The following is a 26,979-nucleotide window of genomic DNA, read 5'->3' as shown; positions in this document are numbered from 1 at the left end:
CGCAATATATCGCAGAATCGCAATACTATTGAATCGTGGCCCAAATATTGCAATACTATTGAATCGTCACATTTTTGCCAATTCCCACCCCTAGTGTCTTGTGTCGATACTGTTGTCTCTCACAGACGCTCGTGACTAATACTGTGTCGCATAAAGACAAATAAATAATTAGTTTGCTATAGAATAAATTGGAGAAGGAGAAACCTTTCTAAAGTGTATGAGGCTTTGATTTCCTTTATGTGGGAAATTAATTCTGGGTAATCACAGGTCAATAAATCACATTGTTCAGTGTCTGTCTGACTGCAGCTCATGTGTGTGTGTGTGTGTCTCACCCTGATCTGGTGTTGCCGGGCCTCCTCCATGGTGCTGAGGGCGCAGCAGTGAGCCTCCTGTAATCGATGCTCTCTCCTCTGATGCTCCCTCTGCATCTCTGCAAACACACGCGCACAAACAGAGACATGAGCGCCGTACGCCGCCATCCATCAGGAGCCGGCGCGTTATTCCGTTCTGCTGAACAAGGCGGTCGGCGTGGTGATCTTTTCACTCGCACAGCGGCGCCAGGCAAACCGCAGAACCGAACATGAAAAGGAAAGTGGATTGATCTTTCAACCCACTGTGTCATTTTTTGTAGTGCCTCTTCCATCACGCTGGGACTGGAGCACATGCTGTCTGCACATCCCATAGAGTTTTACTAATAACAGTCTAGTATTGTAGCAGAACATCCCTCTCTCCTGAATCCCCACAAGAAAATGACCCTTGTTTCATAGGAGCATCAATAACCTGAAAGGCTGCTTTACAATAAAAGTCACCTCATGGTTCCACAGTCCTGAAAACTAATAATACGAAGCAGCAGCAGCAGTAAATGCCCTTTGTATGATTTTAAATACCACATGGGAAATGTGGACTGCTGTAAAAACACTGAATGGCTGCAATAGTCCCTGAACAGCACAACATTTCCCACAGTCATAGATATCATTCCCCTCAATATGCCTTTGGATCGTCCACCAAGTCAAAGGTCATTCCAATCCAAAAGGGCAGCTTACCTTTGAGCTGTTGGCTCAGCAGCTCTCTCTCCTGGTTGAACTGAGACTGCAGCTGCTGGAGAGCCGACTGCGACTGAGACAGCTGCAGCTCCAGGGACTGCTTCAATAGAGAGATCTGGACAGAGGAAGAGTGAGGGGGGGGGCGGGAGGGTAAGCTTGTAATTACTGAACGGCACCAGGCTTGTTTCCGAGTGGAATGGACCGATGGGATGATTCTAATTTGGGATCTTCTAATTGTGTTTCTTTGTGTTTCCAAAAATTGCTTTTGAAAGGTCACAGTGACTTTTACCTTAGACACCAAAAACCTAATCAGTTAATCCTTGAGTCCAGCCGGACGTCTGTACCCAATTTCAAGAAACTCCCTCGAGGCGTTCTTGAGATATCGTGTTCACAAGTACAGGACGGACAAATGGACGACCTGAAAACGTGATAGCAACAACATAAAAACTGTAACTGCATATTGGGAATCGTGGGTTTTCTGTGCAGTAACATCACATGAACTTTCTCCCTCTTTCTCCCATGAGTCATTTGATAAAAATATGCATCTCCAGAAAATGAGCAACACACTCGACACGCTGCTCTCACTTGATTAGATCAACAAGAAGCACATCAGTCTTTGTATTTCCTCCTGCGTCAGTCTCTCACTTTCTCGCGGATTGTTTTGGCTTCTGAGAGAGAGTCTAGATTTCTCTTTGACAGCTACTCACTGGTGGAGATACCGGCATATGGATATCAGCCAAACACTGTAGCTGGAGGTTTCACAGCCCATAACAATGAGCTGACAGCCTTCCAGACAGCGAGTGACAGCGGGCACAGCCGAGCAACATGAAGCCCACTCTCGTCAGCCTCATTACAGAGCAGAAAACTACTTTGTTTCCAGGAGATATCCGAACTATTAGGGGTCTGAGTGGCTGTGAATGGCGGAGCTCTCTCACACAGAGAGACTCTGGTCTTCCACACGTCACTCCTCCTCAGGCTGCTGCAGCTAAACCCCCCCCCAGGATTTAGTGCTGGAGCAGTGCTACATTAACCACTGTAAGGTAAGATGGATTTAAAATGAGAGGACGGAGAGCAGGGCCGGGATGAAGTTTGTGGGGTTAGGGATTTAAGAAGACCGGCAGCTGACCTGTACACTTGATCCTCCCTTTCCTGTGTCCGTGACCTGTCATCTTTTCATTTACAGAAATATAAGTAGAACTGCAAGATTAAGTCAAGCTGAGAGCCGTGTTGAACAGACTGCTTGACTCAGCTGTGTGTTACCACTGGACACTGTGAGAACAAATAATATATCATATTCTGCTCTTCTGCGTGGTACCTCCCAATTTTCACAATAATTCATCATCAACCTCTAAATCTTTTTTTTGACCTGGTGCCAGTAGGTGGCGCTATGACTGTAACTGAATATAAGCATGTGGATGTCTTCAGGCCAGGACTTAATGCGGTAGAAGTATCTGAGTAAAACTGTAGTGCATGTGTGTGATCCCAATGCCAATTAACACCCTACATGCACACACACACACACACACACACACACACACACACACACACACACACACACACACACACACACACACACACACACACACACACACACACACACACACACACACACACACACACACACATGCAGCAGCAGCCTGGGGTGGGGACCTTGTAATGAAACTATCTCAATGAAAAATAAGTCATTATAGATAATGATGTTACATCTACACACACATAGAGCAACACAGACACTCCATGTATTTTCCACTTCAGCTGCACATATAATTGTCGTGTCCATCGAATGGTCTGATGGTTGTTTCTGTCCGATAAAGACGGACACAAGAGGCTGACATTTTAATGGGAAATTCTTTTCAATTTCCCATTGGAATTATTGAAGTATGAGGCGAAATTACCCTTTTTTTAAACTCCTATCAGCAGACTCCTCTCAAACTGAGCATCTACTGTTTTAAATAAACAACAAACACACATACAGATGTCTGCTAATGGCCAACATCAGTCAAATGATAAATTAACACTAGAGTACTAATGAATGTGTAAAACAGCCAACATTAATTTCAGAATCAGACGGCTCCTTTAACTTTGCAGAGCCTTGTCCTGAGCTACTTTTGTCACGGCTCGGGAAAGGAGGGGGCGGGTGCATCTGAAAAGTTACCACGCTGGCATCGGTGGACGCTGGCGCCGGCTTGTCAGAAAGCGTTTATCCGAGGCCACCGGCGTCTTGGCAAAATCCGAACGAGCCTCTTTGAGGTTTCAGTTGTGACTCAGCCGAGCTCTGAATTACCCAGGGGGCACTCTGCTCGGCGCTGTCAGCCGCGTGAGCGTGAGTGGACGGGCGCCCGGGCTTTCAGCACGGCGCCGAGTGGGTCTCACTGTTGATACAACAGATCTTAACTTCCTGATCTGAGCAGCTGAAAAAGGAAGCTTCTCTTCATATCCTTACCACCACTGGTCACAGAAGTAGAACAACACGCATCTAGAACACGTTCATCAGCCTCTAAAAGCAGATGATGTACGTGCATATGTGACAGTTAGTGCACCTGCCTGCACCAGGTGTTGGCTGTGGAAGCAGACTGTGGTCAATGCAGCGTGGCGTGCGTGTGGTCCGTACCTTCTGCTGTAGTTTTGGGATTTAGAGTTTTTAAAAACCCTGTCAACAGAAAAGTAAAACACAGAACAGGCTGGCTAACAACGGGCCGAGCTTCTCTCTGTTCTCTTTGTTTTGGGCAGCTTGTTCTCTTGGGCGTTCTGCATTTGTTATTTAATCTAAAAGTTTCCCTGAAGTAGGTAAAAAATCTCCCTGGCGTAACAAACTTGTCAGTAAAGAAAAGTTCACGCTATTTGTTCAAGAGACGTTTTGAATAAGTGTCGGCAAAACATTCCTCTTGTGTGCAGCAGAGGAGGCTTTAGAGGAAAATAGGTCGGTTCAAACTGAGCTCAAACGCTTCTGCAGCTTCCTCCATGGTGGCTCCGGCACCGTCAGGAGGAGCTCCTATTGGTCAACGCTGCAAATTTGTGGGTCAAGTTGTCCGTCCAATCACAGAGCTTCTCCAGGAGTTCATAGGATGTACTCCTTTGAATTACCGAGCAGTGAGTGGTGTTGACGTCCTTCTGACATTGAAGCAGTTTCCAGGAGCAGCTCAGTTAACGTATGTGATGCTGCAAGAAGAAAACTGATCCATGCTTCTTATAGTGATTTATTTAAATATATATATTTTCCCATTCATATTTACAGTTCTGAACCTGCACCGGTGTTCTTTTCGAATTGTACATTATGATGTTGTCTGAGTCGTGCGTGCAATCCTTTATGATCATTTTAGGACGTGTGTGTGTGTCTGTGTGTGTTTGTGTGTGTGTGTGTGTCACCTGTTCCAGCAGGTCCTCCACCTTCCTCTGCCAGCCCTCTCTTGCCGCCATCATCTCCAGCTCTTTCTGCTGGGAGAGCTGCGTCAGCGCCGCCTGCTTGTCGGCTTCGTACTCCTCCGTCAGCTCCTCCTTCAACATCCGCACCTCTTCCCTACACAGTCAGATCACAGACACAGTTTAAGGGAATGATCATTCATCCTGTCAGCGTCCTCGTTCTGCTGCACTTCGTCCTGCTAAAAGGAGATCGGTGAATATCGCACGCCTCAATTAACTTGCTTCCACCCTCGTTCCTCTGTCATCCCTCCTTATTAATATCCATGAGTGTTTTTTGGCAAAACAAAGTCTGCTTGTTACGCTGATAACAAGTGTGATTGTGAAGGGGAGGGGGCGAGAGATGACAGAGATGAACGAGAAAACAAATGGAAGGAGCGAAACACGATGGAGCGAGACGGATAGGTTGTCAGCGTGAGATGTGTGAGGACAGACAGGGGATGTTTCTCGTCTTTTTTTCGTTTACCGCAGTGCATCTCGCCATCGCTGGTCCAAGTCGTCTCCCATCTTGTCCATCTTCTGTTTCTCCTCCGTTCGGATGGACATCACTCGGGCCTCATGCTGCTGTTTCTGAGTCTCGATCTCCTCCTGCAGACACACACATGCACACAGACGTTTAGCCAGAATGCTCCACTGGTTCGTCCCTTCACAGACTCGTCCAGTTAAGGAATCGATCACATATGGGAGTCAAAGTGTGAATCTGAGGCTATGACCCAAAGTGAGTGAGTGTTGCTGAAAGAGTCCTGAGCCTTTAACAATAACAGAAGCAGAAAATTCTCCCAAATTCTCCTCCCTGGCCAGATGCAGCGCTTCAATAGCCGAGAGTTGGGTGACTCATCGTGCCCACCTCCACGTCTATTTATAATGCCACAGCTACGGGCCATTTGTAATGCGCAGGTTTTCAAGGCAGAAGCTCGTTTCACCGGGTCACCCGCTCGCAGCTGCTCCAGGAGGCTCCGGGTTTATCTGCTGACGAGCTCATTAAGAAAGAAAAAGACCTGTTGCTCTCGTGTTTTAGCTTCTGGGCGGAAAGTTTGAGCAGTTTAATCCAGACGAGAACTATTTGCAATTTTCCTTTTTGATGAAGGTTAGAAAAAAGGGATCATTGTTGACTTTTTATGAATTCAGCAAACTGCACCCACTCATAAATATCAGTTTTTCATCAAGAGCCATGAATTATTCTCTGAGATAATGTTAAACAATGTTAATGAAGGTGAACATCTGGATAGTTCTCATCCAGGATATTTCAGCTTCATTTCTGGATGGCGCGAGGAGCTGAAGACGCGTCGTCCATCTTTATTTACACTCTACGATTTCAACACACAAACATAAATGCATGCACCTGACAATTAGCGCTGTGTTATCATCACAAGTGGCACAAAGAAACGACGCGTCTCTGCACACACTCCGTTCTCGCTTCTTTCTGCAATCCCTTTTAGAGCATAATGAGGCATTCAAGGGTTCATATCCCGCCGAACAATGGCTGGTCTAGATTGGCTGTGAAGCGGCGCTCGGGCTGCGGGTGAAAGATACAATCCTCCGTCTTTTTATAGACGAGCTGGTGGGAAAAGCAAAGAGCGCCACTTAGCAGTTTTATGTAATTATCTGCTCCTCATTCAGCCGCTCTGTCTGCTGTGTCTCTCATCAGTTTCCAGCAGTTGTGTCTTACTCATTTATTTGACTTCAGAGTTGATGTTTTCATTGTCGGCTGAGGATACTTAGTAGCCATGGTGATGATTTAAATTATCTCCATTGGGTGTTTTTAAAGTACTGTGGCTTTTTTTACTAGGAATAGACGAACATTATTCTTTATATAAAAGGTAATAATAAACAAAGATTCAGCCAATTTCAGACTCACACTCTCTCTGTGTCTCACACCAGCTCTTCAATCTCAGGACCACTAAACTCATAATGGCCTCATCATCATTAACTCACAGCTGGCCTTCAGTGCTGCCTGCTTTCCTCTCCTCCCCTGGTTTCTCAATGTCCTCTCCAAGCAATCCATTCTTCCATCCATATTCTATTCTATCCATCCCCCTTCTCTCTTTCTCATCTCCTCTCTTTCCGTCCGTCCCTTCTGACAACAATTAATTTTTCCTGCACAATTATTCTATTGGATCCATCCCTTCACCCGGCAAGCCATCAGTGCATCCATCAATATCCTCTTCTCTCTTTCTCCTTTCCTTTGTTTGCCTCTGTCCCTTCCTGACATCATTAACACTAAGCACATTACAGTTGAAAAGTTGAATTTGATTGGCCGACGGGTTTATGCTCGACTGCAGTGTGTGACTGACAAACCTGCTGGCTGAATGTCACATTGAATGACTAAGCAAGGATTAACAGAGTCTCTGATTGGCTGTGTTTAACCCCCCCCCTCGATCACCTGAATGACTAGACGAACAGCATCTTCCAGACACTATTATTTATTTACTTTACTCTGGATCACACCACTTCTTCTCTTTACCTGTAGGTCAGTGAGCAGGTTACTGGTCTCCCGGACTCGGGCTCTGGTCGCGTCCAGTTCTATCCTGAGTTTCTCCTGAGTCTCCTTCAAACAGCTGATCTGCGTCTGAGCCGAGCCCATGCTCTGCTGCCCCTCCCTCACCAGCTCCTGGAGGTGGGACACCTAAAGGGGATCACCAGAGGGTTAGAACGTGCAATGAGATGGGTCACGTTTTCCAGAGGAGCCGACTCGAGGTCTCGTACCTCCTGGTTGGCCATGTTGAGTTTGGCCGAGAGCTCCTCCTTCAGGTTGTCCAGTTGCTGCTGGAGACGGTCCCGCTGCTCCTCCAGCGACAGCTGCTTGATCTCAAACTCCTGACTCATTTTCTGCAGGAGCAAAAGGAGGAAGGATGGATCAGCCAGTGAGGAAGGACAGAAAGGATCGATTAGAAATTTGGCAATGTTCCTTGACGAAGAACCCAGTCATGTACTTGCAAATAAGTGTGTGTGTATGAAAGCACGATGACCCGTTTGCAGGAACAGGAATACAGTTCCAAAGGCGTTTATAGTGAAATACCCTGAGAGTATAATCTTTAAAAAACGGAGGAGAGCGTTGGGAAGCCACTGAACAGTAAATCCCATTTGTGCCATATAGTGTTGTGGCAGCTGGTGGGTGTGAAGCATGGCCGCTGAATGAGGGAGGGACACGTGGGTTGTCATTTCAACTTAAAAGGCCATCCAGTGAAAACCAACCAGTTCCTATAATCCTCACACCACAGCAATAAAGCCTTTCTGGGCCACTCGGAATTTATCTCGTGAAATTCTCCTTTTCTCCCTATATTTAGACTATTTCTCGTTTTTCTATTCATCCCTCGCATAGAAATCTTGAGTGGTTATATCTTAAGAAATAAAAAGTCATTGTGCTCTGTTGCAGCAGTTTAGTCACACTCCATACACAGCGCAGAATCTACAAACACAAGTTTATTCTTTGCTATTTATGTTACTGTAACAGATAGAATAGAATAACCACCCTGCGGTTGAAAGCCTCCACCAACCAGTGCAGTTTAAGTCTACGCACAATTTCTTCTAGACTTATATAAGGTTGCGTGACCTTTGACCTTTGACCACTCAAATGGAATCAGTTCATCTTTGAGTCCGTTTGTACCAAATTTGAAAAAGATTTTGTTAAAGCACACTTGAAAAATCGTGTTCACAATAATGATAACATTTAAAAGGATTCATTAAATGTAATATTTTCTTTTATAAAAGGACCAGTTCTGTCGTCCTCTCTGTTTCACCCTAGTTGTCGCTGTGCATCATCTTTAATTTCGCTCCAAATAAAAACAGACATTTATCCAAAAATGAAGCACAGCACTGCTCCGGCTTACATAATGTCTCCTTTCTTCACCCCCCCACCCCTCTGTAATCCTTCTCTCCATTTCCCTTCCTTTCTTTCAGGGGATCTATAAACACACACACACACACACACAAACACACACACACACACACACACACTGCGCTGTCACTTGGCTTTGAGGCAGGGTTTAATGTCAATGAAAACCAGTCAATTAGCAGTCAGCTTCAAACAGCAATAAAAGAGGAGAAACATGGGGAAAGACACAGAGAGAAAAAATATTTAAAACTCAAGAACTGAAACAGAAAAAACGTCTTTACTTAAGCTGAGATTTTAAGGGAATAATCTGGAGTTTTGAGGACAAAGAAGTGAATTACATTGAGTGCAGGTGGAGACAGATAAGTGTGAATCATTTGATTCCATTTTCTTTAACATTGCGACATATGTGTATTTTGATTATGATCTTTGTTGATGAACAAAATTGTTGAAACTTGAACTTGAGACTGAATTCAAGGCGACTGTTGGGCGCTCTATTCTAGTTTTTACATATTGAATTAGTTTTCAAATATTGCCAAATGATTTATGTTGTTTCTTCTTCTACTGGATTACCCATCATGCTCGGCTCACAGCCCACACCGGCCGAGCAATGGCAGCACGCTGAGGCATCGAGCCGCCTCCTCCTTCCTGCTTTAAACCATTTGTTTTCGGTAATGCGACGTTGTTGTAGCTGGTGAACGAATCAGGGGGAATTCATTTAACCTGTCTAATTTGATTATGTTCTTCTTGCTCCTTCGGCAACGAGGACATTTGTAGTCGCTCCGCGCAGCAACTTTGAACTCAGAGACGGAGGACGGAGAAGGAGGAGGAAAAAAAAAACCTTTAGGATGAAAGACCGGGGGAACATTTGATGAGAAAATGAAGGACGCAGAGAGAAATACAGGGAGATAGCAATGTTGTTTTCATGTCTTAAGTCTTAATGTTGACCTAATTAAATGTGTGCAGTCACTGGAGGGGGGGTGGCGCTCGTTTCTTGGTTTTTTAAATCCCAGGACACTTGCTCCGAGGAGGGAAGTTAATTGAGAGAGAGATAAAAGCCCTGAGAGCAACATCCAGCTGGGCTTTGTCGAAATTAATGGTTTTGTCGAAGAAATTTGTCACTTCACTTGGGGCCTTTTCCGTGTTTAATCACCAATGGGGTCCATATATATAAATATATAAAAGGTTAATCAATGACTAAGACAATAAAACAATCTCTGGCTCCCTCTGTTTTTTAAAATTGTGTCCAGAAAACTGAAAAACCACAAGAGAACAGCTCGAGCTGAGCTTGTGATTTTTTTGGCAGCAGAGGGTTTGACACATTCACAGCAGTGAGTCATATATAACACAAAGAAAACACAGTGTTTGATTCCATAAGAGCAAATCTGTACGTGTGATATACAACATCAGATCAAGACATTTATTTCTACAGTTGAAAAATATCTTAAAGCAAATTACAAAGAAACTGTTTGAAACAAATTGAAACCAGAAAAATGTTGGTGCTCACCGCCATGAGGACACTCTTCTCCTCCTCCTTCTCCTGCTGGGCCTCCTCCCTCATGGACTGGTGCTTTTCCTCCATCTCCTCCAGCGCCCGGACCTGCGCCTCCCTGTAGCGCAGCGTCTCCTCCTCGTAGTGCGCCCGGAGTCGGGAGAGCTCCTTCTCGAAGCCCTGGTGCTCCTCGCGCAGAGACTGAGGAGGGGAGAAGAAGATTTAGTCGTGTTCTAGTTTTTGAGTCGGACTAGAATTGTGTTTTCAAAATAAAGCACCTGCTCCAGAGCGACCACTTGTTGTTTGTGCTGTTCGTTTGTGGCCTGGCTCTGGTTGAGCAGCGCCTCCCTCTCCTCGTCCAGCCGGCTGATCTTCTCCTTCAGCCGACTCTGCTCCTGGTCCAGGTTCCTGATGGTTGCCTCGTGGGACATCTGGGTGGCCTGCAGCGAGCCGATCTGACCTGGGAACAGTCACATCAAACTCATTCGGCACATTCGGAATCGTTGTGACTTCGCAGCCGAAGCGACAGAACAAACAGAATCCCAGCTTCGTGTTAAGCTGCTCAAACGTTCCTCTGAGGAAGAAACGCCGCTTGATAAACAGCGAGAAAACTGCTACACGACAAACAAGAGAAAAGAATGTGAGCAGATGTTTAAAAAGAGGCACGAGGAGAGTTTAAATGACAAATGTTCATCTTGTGAATGGATTATGAAATTAATCCACAGCTTTCTAAGTGAACAAAACAATTTTCCAAACAAGAAGCGCCCTTTTGCTCAGGAATGAGTCTGGAGCTGCACAGTCGAAATGCACAAAATATTAAAATAGGCAACGGTGGAAATTCCCTTTAAAAGCAAACTGCTGTTTTTCAACCCCCTTTGTAGCGTTACAATGTTGTTGTTGATAGTCTATGAGGAATAATTCCTTTAACACATTTAAAAAGCATCTGTGACCATTAAACTCCACAGTTAATGAGTCTCTTACTGGCTTTGTGCAGGATTTCCGTGGCCTGCTGTTGCACTCGCTCCCTGCTGCCGTCGAGTTCATACTCAGTGTCCTTCAGCTGCATCACCCAGATCTCTCCGTCCTGGATGGCTTCTTCCAGCTGCTTGTGCAGGTTCTGCCACACACAAACACACACATAAACACACACATAAACACTTCCTAAACACAAATTCTAACAATCCAACATTATGTGTGGTTTAAAACCCAGTCACAACTCTCCCGCCTGGAGTCACAGGAACCTTTCCAGCTCGTCCTGCTCTACAGATTTGCCTGCAGGACCATCAGCGCACACTACATTAGGTTTCCCACTTAAGCGATTCTTGAAAACCGTTTCACTTTTGCCCCGGAGCTTTTACTTTTATCTGTTTTCAGCAACAGTTTTTCATCCAATTTAGCCCAATTTCCAGCCCAAACGTAACCAACAGGAGATTCTCGTGCTCTTCCTGTTTATTGGGGAGATCGGTCCTAAGCGATGATGAATCAGATTTACCAAAATAATCTACGACATCCACTTATGCATGAACACACACACACAGTTCTGTCAGAGGACATTACATTGACTTCCTGGAGACTTACTCTAACCTTAACCTCAGTTATTACTTGCCTAACCTTACCCAGCCTAAATCTAAGCCTAATCTTTACCTAAAACTTTGACCTAAACCTTAAAAGAATAGATATATGATTTAAGTAAACAGATTTAGGTCTCCACAACATGAGTAAGGCCTGGAAAACACACACAGACACACACACACACACCTTGATTGTCCCCTCAGCGTTGGCCAGGGACGTCTGCAGCCTGTTGGTCTTGTCTCGGTTCTCTCTCGCCTCCTCCTGAGCTTTCTGCAGCTCACTCCTCAGCTTGGACAGCGAGCGCTGCAGCGCCGCGTCCTGAGCCTGGAACTCTTTACGCAGCTCCACCTGGACACGAGCAGAAAATGAACAATAATTTCAATATAACTCTGCTGCATGGTTTAGTTAATCATCATGGAAAACACATTTTGGAGGTTTGTATATGACAAAGTGCAAGTTTGATATGGAAAATAAAGAAAAGGAGGCTAAAATATATCTCATTAAACATGGCTGCTGGTTTCTTTGGACAGTGAGTCTGTGGTTTCACCTCCGTCCTTTTCCAGGCCAGCAGGTTCTCAGTGGTGAGCTGGTGTGTCCTCCTCATGGCCTCCAGCTCCCGCTCGTAATACTCCTGAGCCTTTGCCAGCTTGGCCTCGTACTCCTCCACCAGACGGACCTTGTCCTTCGTAATTTCCTCCACCCTCTCCATCAACGCCTCCACCTGCAGCGCCATATGGATTTCAATGTCAAATGCCAAAACACAAACTGGCTTTTGTGGCTATTTAATAACTGTTTTATGTTTCAAAGGATTAGTCTTTGGGAAAGCTGTTATATTTTGGACAGTAAACAGTTGATAAGAAATTAAAAAAATGGGAAGAAAATAAGAAGATGACATGCAACAAAGGTCCATGGTCCGATTTTAACCACTTCAAGTTTACATTATACTCAAAAGTCGAGTGCGCCACCAAAACAATCCTACATTGTTCAGTTTTCATGCCAGAAACTGAAGATTTAAAAAGCCTCTCACACAGCAGCTACCCCAACAAGAAACTTGTGGTATTAACTGAAATCCAAAGGTTTGTTCCTTCCAAAAAAGACACATCTATCTTCCTTTTCTCTCTCACTCTCAGCCCACCTCTTGTCTATGGAGCTCGGCCAGTTTCTCCTGGTCTTCTGTGGAGGTGGCGCTCTGGTTCTGCTGGTTGTTGAGGATTTCCTCCACCTCCTGGCGGTGGGTGGTCCTCATCTCCTCCATCGCTCGCCGCTTATCAGCCTCAAACTGGGCCTGAGCCTGGCTGAACGCCCGCAGCTTCTCCTCAAAATCCCGACGCATCTCCTCCACCTATGAAACCACGAAACATTTGTCTAAGTTTTTCCGTTGGAATCGTTGAGTGTGTTGTTTGCCAACGTAATCGCTACCTGTGCCAAGCTAAATGCTCTGAGCATCTCTTCGAAATCCCTCTGTCATAATTAAGAAAAGAGCAAATGATTGAATTCCTTTATCTTACATGCCGTCACATAATTTGTTCTTTCAAAGCTACGCCTGCGAACGGCAGCAACAAAGCAACTTGACCGTGTTTGCGACAGACAGGTTGGAAAAACAAGACATAAAAATGTGGCGTGAGATGTGATGACGTGCGGCGCCAGCAGACTTTTGCTAAAGAGGCCGTCTCTTTAGTCAAACCGGGACGAGAGGGAGAGACGGGGGACATGTCCCACAGCGGACCCAGACCACTCCAGACGCAGATGGTGTGAGGATGAGCCGAGCGCTTTGGGCCTCGAGCTCATCGCAGAGAAACACACGTCACATGGTCATTTACGCCCACGGCCATCAGACTCGACAGAAGCAGGCGTGTATGATGCTGTGTCATGACGGGATGTGATGCATGGCATGACAAAACAGGATGTATGTAAGCACATCAGATCCAATTAACACTTTTTAATAGATTGTATATAAAGATGGTCGACAGCTAAATCATCTTGATTGCCTCCTGGTGGCTTGTTGCAGTATAAATCATAAACTCCGCCTCCTCTATGTTCGTGGATGGGACACGAATTAAACCAGTCAGCCAAAATTTGTATTTTGTACAACGGTAGGAAGTGGAGACGCGTCGTCCATCTTTAAATACAGTCTAGGTCTAGAACATGTTACAATGAGAGACAAAAAGAAGCAAACAAATCCTGCAACACCTTCACTCCGCTGGGAAAACATGGCATGAATAACGTAAGTAAACTACAGCTATTCCACTGGCATGTGCTGTGTCTGAGTGGGATGCCACTGTTGGCTTTTGAGGAGAAACCTCGTGGACGAGCGCAAAACCTCGGAGGAGCAAGTGCTGCATACGAGAAAACTAAAACAATGCAAAACAAGCAGCAGCCACTCACTGGAGTCACGGCTCGATTTAGTCGTCCTGGTGGTAGAAACCTGATATTTTTGTTTTTACGCATAGCTAGAGTGAGTCTAGTATTAAATATTTCATGGACTGGGCCTAGGAATCCCAATGAATCTCCAGTCTCATGTGTGTGTGTCTTTGTGTGTGTGTGTGTGTGTGTGTGTGTGTGTGTGTGTGTGTGTGTGTGTGTGTGTGTGTGTGTGTGTGTGTGTGTGTGTGTGTGTCTGTGTGTGTGTGTGTGTGTGTGTGTGTGTGTGTGTGTGTGTGTTTGTGTGTGTGGTGAAGCCTTACCTCTCTGCTCATAGAAACCACTCTCTGTGTGTGCTGGGCCTCGGTGCAGAGCTGGGAGTCCTCCATCCTCTGTCTGTACATCTCAAACTCGGCTAAAGCCTGACAGCGACAAAACATCACGACAACGGCATTACATTACTTCACACTATATCGACACACTCCAATGTTGTGCGGTTACGTCACTGTGTGCGATGTATCATGAGATTATTGGAAGCAGCTCAGCTCAGATTGTAATTCCCGTCACTAAAAGGCGGCTGATGACGTGAAGATAACGACATCTGTAAAGCTCTACAGATGTTTCCACACATCCCTCCCCCCCCCCCCATGGTGCCCAGCAGCAGTGAGCGACCTGTCTCTTCATGTGTTCGTGCAGTTCCACGGATTCCTCCAGACTGGCCAGCCGCCGCCGCAGGTCCGCCTCGTCCACCATCTTGCTCTTGTACTGCATGATTTTGTCTCTGGTCTCTGTCACGATGTGTTGGACCTGAGCAGGAGAACACAAAAACAGACAACACCTGTAATGCCCTAGAAACAATTGTACCAGAGTTATTAGGGCCTGTAGAAGCCGAAAAATTAATTAGATTTTGAGAATATAGTCGTGATATCACAACTTGATTCTTGTAATCTAGTCGTAAAATTAATGAGATTAAAGTTCTAATATGACGTGAATAAATAAAGTTGTAATAACAAAAGAATCTCCAAATGTTATCCCTTGTCAATATGCCCCTATTACTCCATAGTAATATAAATTGAAATAGAATGCCATGGTTTTGCTTCATCACTTTATTATGGAGGATTTACAGAGTGTAGGTGGGAACACCAACTAACGGTACAAAACATAGAAATAAATAAAAGCGAGTGCCAGAAAAACACGACTGCCTCCAAGAAATGTGTCTTGGCAGCAGCGAAAAGTCCCACTCGCAGAATTTAACAGTTGAAAGCGACACAAATGTAATTACCCGCTCAGAACCCGGTACGGTAAAGCTGCGAAGACACCAACACATTTCAAACGGTCTCGTATCAGCTTCGGTCTCCGTGCGATGAACTTGCGAGTTTTAATCTGGAGTCAGATTTGTTTTACGTCAGCGAAATCAGTGGAGAAAATCCACTGCACGGTGAATAGAAAGCATTCTGATCTCTGGAGTAACGGTGGGTGGTGGGTGTGTTGTTGGCTGTTACCCATCAACATCAATGATGATATACTACAGGCAGTGAAGTGGAGAATCTGGAGAAGCTTTTGGAAAACAAAAGATGCTGCGGCTGCATATTATTTACAGCAGCATCTTGCATGCAGAGATTTATTGAACCGGTTATTCTTATGTTTGCAAACAGAGCAAAAGGAGTCAATGAACAGGTTGATGGGTATAAAACACCTTTAGGGGATTTTGGAGTTGAGCGCAAATGCAGAGCAGCATCGAAGCTGTTCTGAAAAAACAAGCCGTTTTTCCAGGGTTTGCCTTTTGCAGGTGAAGGTGCTCTCCTGCTGTATTCTCACATGGGCCTCACTTGGACATTTTTATACTGGGTTGGCAGTTTCCTCTTTGCGCTGCCTTAATGGAAACGCCTGATTTATTTTCCCAGCAAATGTGTTTTGCAAGATTTTCGGATCTGTGTTCGCTGTGTGTGCACAATGCAGCGTGGACCTGGCTTCCTGCAGGCGGGTGGCGTGCAGCTGAATCACCCACTGGTGCACGATTCTGAGTCGCTAAAAAACTATACATGTAAAGGAAAGACTCCTTCAGGAGAACAAATATCCCCATGGAAACCTATGATATATCAGTGGTCATGATAACTGATTTCTGGAGTAGTGAGACGACCTTTGACCTTTTCAAAGATGATTAGATAGTGACTTTAAGTGCTGTAAACATTCACAAGCGTTTGAAGCGTGGTGACGTACGTACCTCGTCCTCGTGGGCGTCTTTCAGAGACTCGATTTCTTCCTCGTGCTCGTCGTTCTTGGTGTTCAGAGCGTAAATAACCTGGAGACAGGAAGAAGATGAGACAACAGAGTGAAGAAGGGAGAGAGAGGGAGAGCGAGAGCGAGAGAAAAGGCTCTGATTAACTGTTTCTATATCAGATCAATAGTTCCAAAATGAAGCTCAGCCCGGCAACAAAATGAATCCTAGTATCTTCAAGAGAGGAGAGAAGCAGGTTTGATTAAAGAGAAGTGTAATCCACAGACAGAAGACGATGATTCATAACCAATTTTACTGAGCGTTTTGTGTTTGTCTCATTTTTCTTTAACGTTTGAACTGTCAAAGAAACCAAGATAAATCAGGATCAGGCAAACTTAACAAATAGAGCCAGAATAACAAGAACATGATATGTAAACACACATCAAATACGGTCGTTTATTGTTGTATTTATGCTTTTTAAGCTAAGTTTAGTTTCTATTATTTGACTTGGTGACACGTTGTGATTGACAGCAACATATCCGAGATATTTTGGCTTCATTTCTGGAAGGTGGTCCATCTTTATATCTATCTATGACCGCAGTGATGATGGAGGGAGAAAGAGAAAGCCCAGCAGCTCACATTGAATATAAATTATGAAAAATATTAATAAAAAGTCTGCATTGCACTGTGCTGCTGTCTCTAGATACTCTGGTGTTTTTCTTCTCATTTCTTCTGTCTGCGGTTTCTCTAAAGTGTTTTGTCCTACATATCATGTCTCAGAGTCAGCACAAAAAACAACTTTCCATCTCAGTTTGTCTCATGTAGTATCACCTGTGAGACACCCCCCCCCCCCCCCCCCCCCCCCGGGCTGCTGCACACACCAAAAACCTAATAACATCTTGTCAGTCATGGCTGCTCCATCCACCAGGATTAGGAGTTGGTTTTAGAAGTGCTGGAGGTAAATGATATGCAAAAAAAAAAAAGCTTCAGCAAATTGCAGCCCCTGGTGAGCAGCTAATATTCAGTCATGGTCAGCTTAATTACACCCCCGCCAAGAGCAAGGAGAGCCACAGTTTGTTGGCAGGAAACTAACTTAAACCACGAATAACATTCACCACTTTCACCAACTTTTCTCTTCACCAAGTGTGTTGTTGATATTGCACAAATAAAACATTCTGTAACTTGTAAGGACTGTTTTAAGAGCGGCGAAGAAGAAGCGATTTCAAATTGTGTTGTAAAACTTGCTGCACTGTTAATTCAATCTTCAATGGCCTTTTCACAATTGACCTTGATTCAAAAGTCAGATGATGATAAATGAAAAATGAGTTAATACTTGAAATGGGAAGAATTGAGACAATCATCACACTCATGTGTTTATTTACCTCATCACTGCTGGTGCCTCCACAGAGAATCAGAGTCAGGTAGACCCCTGTTCTCCGAGAGCCTTTGATTCAGTGAGCCAGCTATAGAAATGTTCCTTCAATTATACATGATTATTTTAATAATGCTGCTGTGCCTGCTGCTTTTCATCTCTCTCTCTCTCTCCTCTCCCTCTGCTCTCACCCCTTTTATCTCTTCCTCTTTTTGTTCTTCTTCTCCTCCTCTCCTCCCCCTTCCCTCTTCCTCTCTCCATCTCGAAGGGAATTAAGATACTTTGCATTGCTATTTGAGTCTCGAACACTAACGCTTGCTTCCCACAAATTAGCTGAATATATTTTTGAATTATCCAAACACGGCTCTATTGCAAATTAAATTATGCAATAACGTATATATCCATTAAAGGACTGGAATAATAACAAGTGTTTCTAAAAATATCTGTACATCACAACCCCCAAAGATACATGTTCTTTCAGGGTTGTGCCGCAATAATTAGGAAGATAATCAATTACTGTAATTGGTGGAGAAAACTAAAATAAATGGTTCATGAACATGTTAAATAATGAGATGGATCACTGTGGGGGCCCCTGCAGATCCCTTGCTCTTCCAAATGACATTCCTTGTACACATTTTAATTCCATGTTACCAGGACACTGTATATGGGTCTGTTAAGTCTGTTTCTTTGCTGGTTGTATTATTAGTTTTCTTTCTTTTTCTACTTAACAGATTTCCATGAAACCTCAAATTTTGGGCGAGGATCTGGAACAAGAAAGGTTCAGATCCAGGTCTTTTTTCTAAAACAAATTAAAATCGGGAACTTGTACAATTCAATCTCGGGATTTGATGGTTTTGAGATATTAACTGTACCTTTTATCCGTCCTGACATCAATGACTACAATTTCTTTCTTGACATTGCAATACTCAGGTTTAAACCTTAAATCCACATTTCTATGCACATTGTGTGTTCTGAAACGTGTTGTAACAGAATTTATTGATATCTGTCAAGCGGACAGGTGAGAGCTGACAAGCTGACAAGCCGCGACCGGCTGATTAACAGTCTCAGAGGAGAGTTGAGAAGTGTGTGTGCTGTAAACAGGTCAACACAAATATATGTATTTGTAATACAGCAGGTATAATTTGAATATGTCCGTCGTGCCACAGCATTTGTTTTTCATGTAATTCTCCTCTGGGCTCATCCCCCCACCAGCAGACACATGAAAGAGAAGCAGAGCGTGCGAACGGTCTTCCCTGGATGTGACTTGCTTCACAATGAAATGAAAGAAAACAGAGAGAGTGACAGCTAATAGCTTCTTCCTCCCTTCTCCGAGAGGCTGGGGGGTTTCACAGGCTCCGATCAAACCGAGCCTGAAGGCGACACAGCAGCCTGCAGCAGCCTCACACTCAGAGCTGGAAAACAGCAGCAGGATCTCCAGAATGGCCTTCGTGCACCACTGTCCCTGTTGCAGCTGACCACTTCCTATAGGTTCTGCTGTGAGAGGAAACTACCTCGTGCCCCCTCCTCAACATACGATATCCACAAACTGGTTAAAGATGCTTGTACATGCAGATAAAAGCTTCCTCTCGTGGTTGTGTGATCCAAAATAGAAGAAGCTAAAATAGCCCAAATACGAACGCTGCAGAGGAAACAGTTAAAAATAAAAAACCTTTCAGGTGGACGACGATGGACTTTTAATGGAGGTGCCCTTTTTCGTTTTTTCCTATAATATTCATGCTCCTTATAATTTATATTTAATGTGAACTGCTGGGCTGTAAAATCACAGCTTTCTCTTTCCGCCTCGATCATCACTGTGGACATTAGAATACAGGTCCCTGTTCCTCCCTCAAGTCCAGATAGGAATCGAGAATTCCTGGATATGAACCATCGTGCACCTGGTATTGAGATTCTGCCGATCCACGCATGGATCTCAACCAATCGGACACAATTACATCTGGGAACATTAACTGTAAATAGGGCATTCTTCCATCACATGCACAGATAACTCCCAGCATCCTGCACACTACAGCACTATTGAGGCCTGCTGTAGTGTACAGGACTAGTCAGGTAAGTTTCGATGATATTACTGGGGAAAATATATTAGCATGCTTATTGAGGATTGTCCATCTGTTCATCTAGCCTATTTCCATTAATTTATCCATCAATTGTAAAATATTTTTACAGACTATTCCAATTGTTTGGCTAACTATTTATATCTCTGGCATTGCATTAGTGTTTTTTTACAAACTTTTTTCTCATCTTCTTCTACAGAACAATGCCACGTGCACTATCTCATGTGTGGAGACATTTCACCCCATCCAATGTGGAAGGAAAGGCTGTGTACATTTGCAAATACTGTGCAAACACCTATGTTAAGAATGACACAACGATGCAGAAGCATATAGTCAAGTGCCCAAAGTTTCCTCAGGGCTCAAATCAGCCAATGAAAAAACAAAATGTTTATATATATGTCTGTAAATGACAAGGTTAATACAGTTAGTATAAATTACCCACAACATTTCCAGTTTATTCCCGTTAATTCCCGTTAATTCCCGTTAATTCCCGTTAATTCCCATGGAAAGTTTCCAACTTTGAATATTCCCGGAATTTTGCAACCCTAACTGTAAATAATACAGAGGTGGGCGAATAAGTGGCCAGTCACAAAATTGAATCCAAATAACAGATTTACAGTCCGAGTCTTTTCATCACCACGATGTCCAATACAGAGCGAAAGTGAGGAAACACAGGAGGGAGGATTCTGAGGCCACAGGACGTTTTCTACACTCGATCGCTATTGACTGAGCCGCAGATCAAAGGCCGCGAATGCCTGTAGAACAACTGCAGCATTCTCCTCCGACAAAACTCTATTGCTGTGCTCTCATCATTTTCACGGGATTAGCATCATATTCGCTAATTAAAGGATTAATGAAAGCCTGGTTCTCGGTGGTGCTGGAGTTTGAACAGGATCCCTCAGCGTCTCGGATGGAGCACACTGATGGATGAGGACTGTTTTCTGTGTCCTCGCTGTCGTGGTGTAAAAGCTCTTTGAGCCGGCTCCTTCCTTTTGTTGTCGAGGCTCCAAGGACACACGCTGCTCCCCGAGCATCACCACACCACATCAGAGCAGGGAAAGTGTGATGGCACACCGAGCCTCTCTGGGAAGAAGGAAATAGTGTTTCCTGTGATTCAGGAACAAACTGAGGGGAAACATCCTCGGGCGCCCGGTCAACATAAGTCTCATCTCAGCTGTGGTCATTTACTGATGGAACTCGTGTTTAAAACATGAGACGAGATTCCTCCATCAAACAGATCGATCGAAAGGGTAGTTTTACAACATTTGCTTCAATAGAGATTTTATAAATGTTTATCTCGTCCTGTAGATGCTGGTATTTGTACTGCTGCACGCCTTTAATTGACCTCTGACCTCTAATATGGGAAATCAATTGATTTAGGGCTCGTCGGTGTTTGAACAAGGCAAAAGAATCTGGATTTCCTTCTTCCTGACGGCTGTTCAGTGTACATCGGCTGAGTGGTTGATTACAGCTATTGCTCCTGAAAATGATGCAAGAGGAGGAAAGGCCAAACTCACGATGTCTTATTTAAATCTTTGCGGTTCCAGGCCACTAAACCGATTACATGTGACGAGAGTCTGAGTCAGAACTGAGCATCTCCCCCCCGACTGTACCAGCACCACAACTGATCCTGGACCGTCCACTGACACCTCTCAGGGTTCGTTTGTCACTCGCGTGCAGCAGAGAAATAAAATCAATGAGATTCAACCAAAGCAAAGGAAAATCTTCTACATTTCCTACTGGTTTATGAATAAAATCAGTCAGCCAGTTTCTCTCTGGAGTGGTGGTTAACCACTTCTGTCCAGTTGGTTGTGAGGCTGAGATAATGAGCTAATTCATCAATCAGTCAACTGTAATTACTGCTTGAATATTCAAGCAAACGAAAATCAAACACGCTCTGAACAGGGAGGATTTGCTGCTTTACTTCTTCAAATGACAGAGAACTGGACTGTTGTGATCTGAAGACATCAGTGGTGGTTCTGGGAAATTGAGATATGAAGCGTTTCATTGATTAATTCACTGTTTATGGATTTTTGGCACGTCTGACTCTCCATTCTACTCTCGTGAACGTGATATCTTGAGATTGCCTTGAGGTATTTTCTTCAAATTTGGTGCAAACGTTCAGGTGGACTCAAAGACGACCTAATACACTTTTAATGGTCAAAGGTCAAAGGACAAGGTCACAATGACCACACACAGGACATTTTGATTGGGCCGTAGCTCAAGAATTAAAATTGAAAGAAAATGTAATACAAATGCACAATAGGATAAAATAATGAAGAGGTGACATTTTGTATGCAACAGGTCAAAGGTCAACTTCACTGTGACATCACAATGCTCTGCAGAAAATGCTATTTGAGCTGACACCTTACGTCAGGAACAGAATTCTATTTCACTTTCCTGCTCTACCTGAAAGCATCGCTGAAGAATGAATGAACACAATGCAGTAGCTTCATTTTGCAGAAATCAAAAGAAATGCTCCTGCACCTCACACATCAGACACGGGACTGGCCGTGAAGCGACGTCTGATTCACTCATTTGAAGTTGAAAACGTTTCCACAGACGAGCAACACATGCGCCACATTAAGCACGACTCGTGAACAGAGAGCAGGAGCCTGCGGACGCCGGGACACGAGGATGAGCGAGGGGCCACAGCTCTGCCACAACACTTTCAATTTTTTAAAAGCTAAAGACATCTGGATACAGGAGACAAGGAAGTGCTCCGGGCTTTCAAGGAGGCTGGAGAATACAAAAGCAGAAGTGCAGCAAAAAATACGATCTAATGCCTGAAATAACTCGACAGATACATTTTACATGTGGTTTTGAGACTAAGGATCTCAGACATCTTACTACGGTGGGAAAAGATTGAATACTAATAACAATTATTTGTATTATTGCAATTATTATACAACTCAAAACCCAAATATATTCAGATATACCAAGATAAGCTTGTACCAGGTCATATTAAAATAAACTAGAATTTACCATACTGCAGTTGTAGGCGTCCACCAACCAGTGCAGTCTCTCTGTATATATTTCTACATATTTAATGGTGCAGAAGTATAAAAAAATCCTTAACTTTCACTTTACTCTTGTTCAGGTTGAGCCCCGCTATCTGTAAGTCAAGTTTCAGGTCATTTTACTGTAGAAATAATTAGAAAATTAAAGATAAATTGTCTCAACTTTCATTATGGCTATCATAGTTTCCTCGTATTAAATATTATTCAAACCAGATTCAAATAAGGTAGTCACCTTTGACCTCCAGGCGCCAAAATCTCATCAGTTCATCTTTGACTCCAAGTGAACGTTTTCCCAAAATTTGAAGACTTTCCCTGAAGCTGATCTGAAGTTATCCCATTCAAGAAGAACATAAACATACTTTGTGACTCATAATGAAATAGATTATGTTTCTGTTAATCCACCGAAAGATTAACAGAGAGTTTCTCACACAGCAGAAGTCGCAGGTTGATATTATTCACTGTGTAATCTCCACATTCTCTACAGACCTGGCAGCTCATTAGCAGTGTGGCTACTAAGACTTATGTTTACATCTGGATATCGATTTCTTCTCCCCTCCATTTCCACCAGAGGGGGGGAGGATCTGGACGGATGCACAACAAACATTCTCACGAGGGATATCAACGGGATCAGTTTGTCGTTTCTGGACCGTAACTCCGCCGCCGTTGTCCTGCCAACCTCGTTTTAATCAACCCCCGAAACGCCTCTCTCTAATCCTGGATGTCCACGTTCCTGTGGATATCTGTGCAGCTTATCCACACTGTGTAATTCTGCACTGGGATGGTATCACCGTGTCTGTTATGTAAAATCCCTCTCCTCCTGCCTTTGTCTCCCCCCCTTGCACAAGCATGCTCCTATAAGCTGCTTTATTTATCCACCTTCACACTATAAGACATTAATAACGCAGCTGCCACCTGAAACCTCAGGCTACTACACAACTGCACGCTCCGGAGGTTTCAGGTGGACAACAGAGAAGCAGCCGAGCCCCTGCATCCCTCCGACATTACATAACTTCCCTCAGCCCCTGGGTGGCGAGCAGGGCAGAAACACACACACACACACACACATACAGACACACACACAGGTTTAAGAGCGGTGTGGCCGAGGGTACATTCACAGCCACACACTCCTCCAGGCGTTTGGAGAGCTCTCAGCTATGGGGGCCATGAAATCCAGCACAGTCACAGCTCTGCATGGGGGAAGAGGAGAAACCTGTAGAGAGGAGGAAGATCACAGGAGGAGACTACGGTGGCCCTGAGGTGACAATCACAAGGGACAATTAGGAAATACAACTATGGGGTTTACCTATTGGCTGTTGTGTTTTCTTACTTTCCTTATTCATGTAATATTTGATTATTTACAGTTGTATGTTGCTATTCACTGTTGTCTTTTCTTTTTAATGCGAATGTTTTCTCATTTCCAATTGTGTTTCCATCTATGCAATTGTCATTACTTTTGCCGTAGTGTTTTCTTATTCGCTGTTGCATTTTCTTATGAGGAGAGTTTTCTTTGATCGTCTCTCTCTCTTGTAGTGGATCACAACTCCTTCTGGGCAAGTCCTTAAAAACTGCTGATGAATAACAGCCCCAGCCTCTGAGTCTCCGGGGGAAACCTCTGACCTGTGCAGCATGCAGGGATGAAGAACTGTTCACCAGCAGCTCTCAGCATCAGCACCAAACATGGAGACCTGCAGGACAGCACCAGCAGCTCCATCCTTTCCTCACCAGCATGTTTACATATGATCCCGCATCAGCATCCTCTCTACAGGACGCACATCCACATCACTACACACACCCCCCCATGCACATGCACGCACCTTGGTGAGCTGTGCTATCTTCTTGCTCATCTTCAGATGCAGGTCTTGAGTGTATTCCAGCGCCAGGCTCCCGTCGTAGAACATGCTGGGGGTGGGAGAGAGGGAGTACTTGGTGCTGCTGCTGCCGGAGGTGGAGGTGCTGTACGGGGGCTGCCAGCCCGCCGCCCCCGTCGCCATTTTTCCCGGGAATGAAGAAATCGCTCTCTCCTGCACCACAGCCGCAGCTACGCGGCAGAAGCTGCCATTGTTGTGTTTGTGCTTCGTCTTCACTGGCGGAGGGAGACGAGCGGCGGCGGAGGCGCGGGCACGGGATGGATGGAGGAGGTGATGAGAGGAGCGGGCACGCGCGCCAGATGCTCAAGCCCCCCGCCCCCTGCTACGAGGCGCGCGCCCGGGCTCAGTTGGTTTAACGCAGCGCGTACGTGCACGCGGTGTGTTTAATTACAGCACACAGTGGGAAAATGCAGCTTTTATATAAAAAAATTCTTACAGCCTCACACAATCTGCAGGATGATGCCTTCACGGCTGTCGTAAATATAGGATGCATCCTACTAGTACCACTACTACTACCACCACTACTACTAATACATCATAATACACATTAAATCACATGCATGCTTTCATATTTTTCGCAATAACCAATGAGGGAATGTAACTAATTCAAGTAATGTAATCTAGTACCTGTACTGTAAATATGCCACTTTACCCTACTCCACTTAAAGAAATACTTATACTCCACTACCTGTATTTTACAGATCACTTACTTGTTAGTTTCACAATCAGGATATTCAAAACAAAAAAGTTATGTCTATTTTCTTATTTTCTTCATTTTTACTCTCATTTGTGTTGTTATTATATGTTAATGTGTTTATTTTACGATAATTATAATCTTATATTGTAAAATATATATCAATGGGTACTTCTTCATGTAGTATTTGTTGATTGTACTTTCGTATTTCACAACTTATATTTCTACACTGTCATTTTTACTTAAATAAACCAAAAACTGCATAAATTGATAAACAAAAGTGTATTATAATAGTTTGATAATCTATTTTTTATGTCTACCTCTTCTATTGTCTAAATAAATTATAATAAACTTCACTGCATTACATCACTCTCAAGCTGAAGCGACGACTGGTCCTGCAGTGACACCTACTAGTCGTTTTTTTGAACTGCAGAAGAAATGATTGAAGGATCTGTTGATTCAATATATGTGTTGTGTACTACTAAACAAAAAATTCATAAATGAATTAAAAAAAACTAATTACAAACTAATATTTCCTTCTGGATTTTTAATTTATACATTTGTATTTGTCACAGAAATGATTTCTCTAAGATTTATGTAAAAAAAATCTGAACAAACATTTATTGTAATTCTAGGGAGATCGAAAAGAAAAAAAATCAAATATACACGTTTTTCTGGGTGGTCGCTTCGCTTGTGACGTCACGCTCCGGGTGAACTTGAACGCAACAGGCGCGTAGCTCTTACGTAAGCAACATGGCGCCTGTCGACAGAAAAGTTGCTAATTACGCGTTTTCCAAGCGAAATTACCGAAAATGCGTGAAACTCCGTCGGTTTTTTACATCTGGAAACGTGAGAAAGTGGACGAGCTACCAGGAGAAATGTTTTTGAATGAAATTGAACGCTCCTCGGTGGAGTTTGGAGCTAAAAGAAGGAACTTTAGCAACATGACCTGAAAGCTAACTTGTTTTTAATGTGTTGCTGCTGCAAGAACTGGACAAAGTAAACTCTGGTTTTCTCTGTTGCCTCTAATGAAACAACAGGTTCAACAAACAGCAACTTTTAAGAACTTTTTTCTGTGTTTGAGTTTCATGAGAGGAGCTACTACTGTTTTTTCAAGCGATACGTGGAGTTTATGAGGAGGCCGGTTTGATTGAGCAGGTTGTTTCGATTAAAAACGGCTGTGGGAGTCTTCATCTTCATCATAACCACCATCAGCATCTTCATCTTCATCACTATCATCCTCACTACCATCTGACTTCAGACTCCTCGCCAAGGAGAACCAGTTCCAGCGTTAAAGAGGTTAGTGTCATGCAGTAAGCTGTTAAGTATTTAATTAGATTATTTCTATCACAACTTTCAATGATTTAAAAGACTTTACAGCAAAAATACTGTAACCACACCATGATGTTGCTGTATTTGCGCTTCATGTCCAGTAGATGGCAGCGTTTCTTTACTAAAACCTCTCTTGGCCTGCACTTCACTTTACTGAATCATGATCCTAGTTTATTCCTTTAAATAATAAAGTGTGTAGGCAACCCCAGGAGCCCGGTGGACGTTTGCAAAGATGGATCAAATATGAATGACCTGACTGCAATTGGGTCAAAGTGGTTAATGTGCGTCCACCATTTTGCATATCTAGTGATTGCATTGTTTTGTACGTGTGGCCAAATTTACATTTATATCAGAAAGATAAAAAGATTAAACAAAGTATTGACACTTTATGGTTTCAGAAAAGTGAATGTGCACGTTGTTGTTAAGCAGAATACCTTGTGAAGATGGAGGCAAGATGCCACAAACAGGAAATCGAACATCTATGGACTCGAGTGTGCACTATCTGATTAATGACAGGAAGCCAGTCTTTGAGAGGAAGCTGACAGTCAGTCATCTAGACTCAGTGTTGCATCTATAGGCTGCAGGTTTTTGGGCAGTGGGAGAAGCACCCATGGGAGACCAGTGCACAAACAGGGAGAACAAACTCCACATAGCAAAAAGCCAATTTGCCCATCCTAGTATTTGGA

At 43.9% G+C, this 26,979-nt stretch overlaps 1 protein-coding gene across 1 annotated transcript in view; it reads right to left on the bottom strand.

Moving 5' to 3' along the window:
* The window catches only part of fam184aa (family with sequence similarity 184 member Aa), a 31,561-nt gene extending 7,171 nt beyond the window's left edge, over window positions 1-24,390 (bottom strand). The window contains exons 1-16 of the mRNA XM_061067239.1: window positions 24,214-24,390; window positions 15,942-16,019; window positions 14,390-14,524; window positions 14,041-14,139; window positions 12,492-12,698; window positions 11,904-12,077; window positions 11,543-11,704; window positions 10,766-10,901; window positions 10,063-10,244; window positions 9,800-9,985; window positions 7,167-7,289; window positions 6,925-7,086; window positions 4,927-5,048; window positions 4,410-4,560; window positions 1,044-1,158; window positions 333-430 (exon numbers count right to left, since the gene is read on the bottom strand). Of these exons, the coding sequence (XP_060923222.1) occupies window positions 333-430; window positions 1,044-1,158; window positions 4,410-4,560; window positions 4,927-5,048; window positions 6,925-7,086; window positions 7,167-7,289; window positions 9,800-9,985; window positions 10,063-10,244; window positions 10,766-10,901; window positions 11,543-11,704; window positions 11,904-12,077; window positions 12,492-12,698; window positions 14,041-14,139; window positions 14,390-14,524; window positions 15,942-16,019; window positions 24,214-24,390 (2,307 nt within the window). The remainder of the gene's footprint in view (window positions 1-332; window positions 431-1,043; window positions 1,159-4,409; window positions 4,561-4,926; window positions 5,049-6,924; window positions 7,087-7,166; window positions 7,290-9,799; window positions 9,986-10,062; window positions 10,245-10,765; window positions 10,902-11,542; window positions 11,705-11,903; window positions 12,078-12,491; window positions 12,699-14,040; window positions 14,140-14,389; window positions 14,525-15,941; window positions 16,020-24,213) is intronic.
* Between the last annotated feature and the right edge of the window lie 2,589 nt (window positions 24,391-26,979).

The sequence above is a fragment of the Limanda limanda genome, chromosome 23 (genome assembly GCF_963576545.1).
Source record: "Limanda limanda chromosome 23, fLimLim1.1, whole genome shotgun sequence".
Classification (NCBI taxonomy): Eukaryota; Metazoa; Chordata; class Actinopteri; order Pleuronectiformes; family Pleuronectidae; genus Limanda; species Limanda limanda.
Note: the sequence above shows the minus strand (reverse complement) of the source record. Positions and strands in the feature narration are given on the sequence as shown.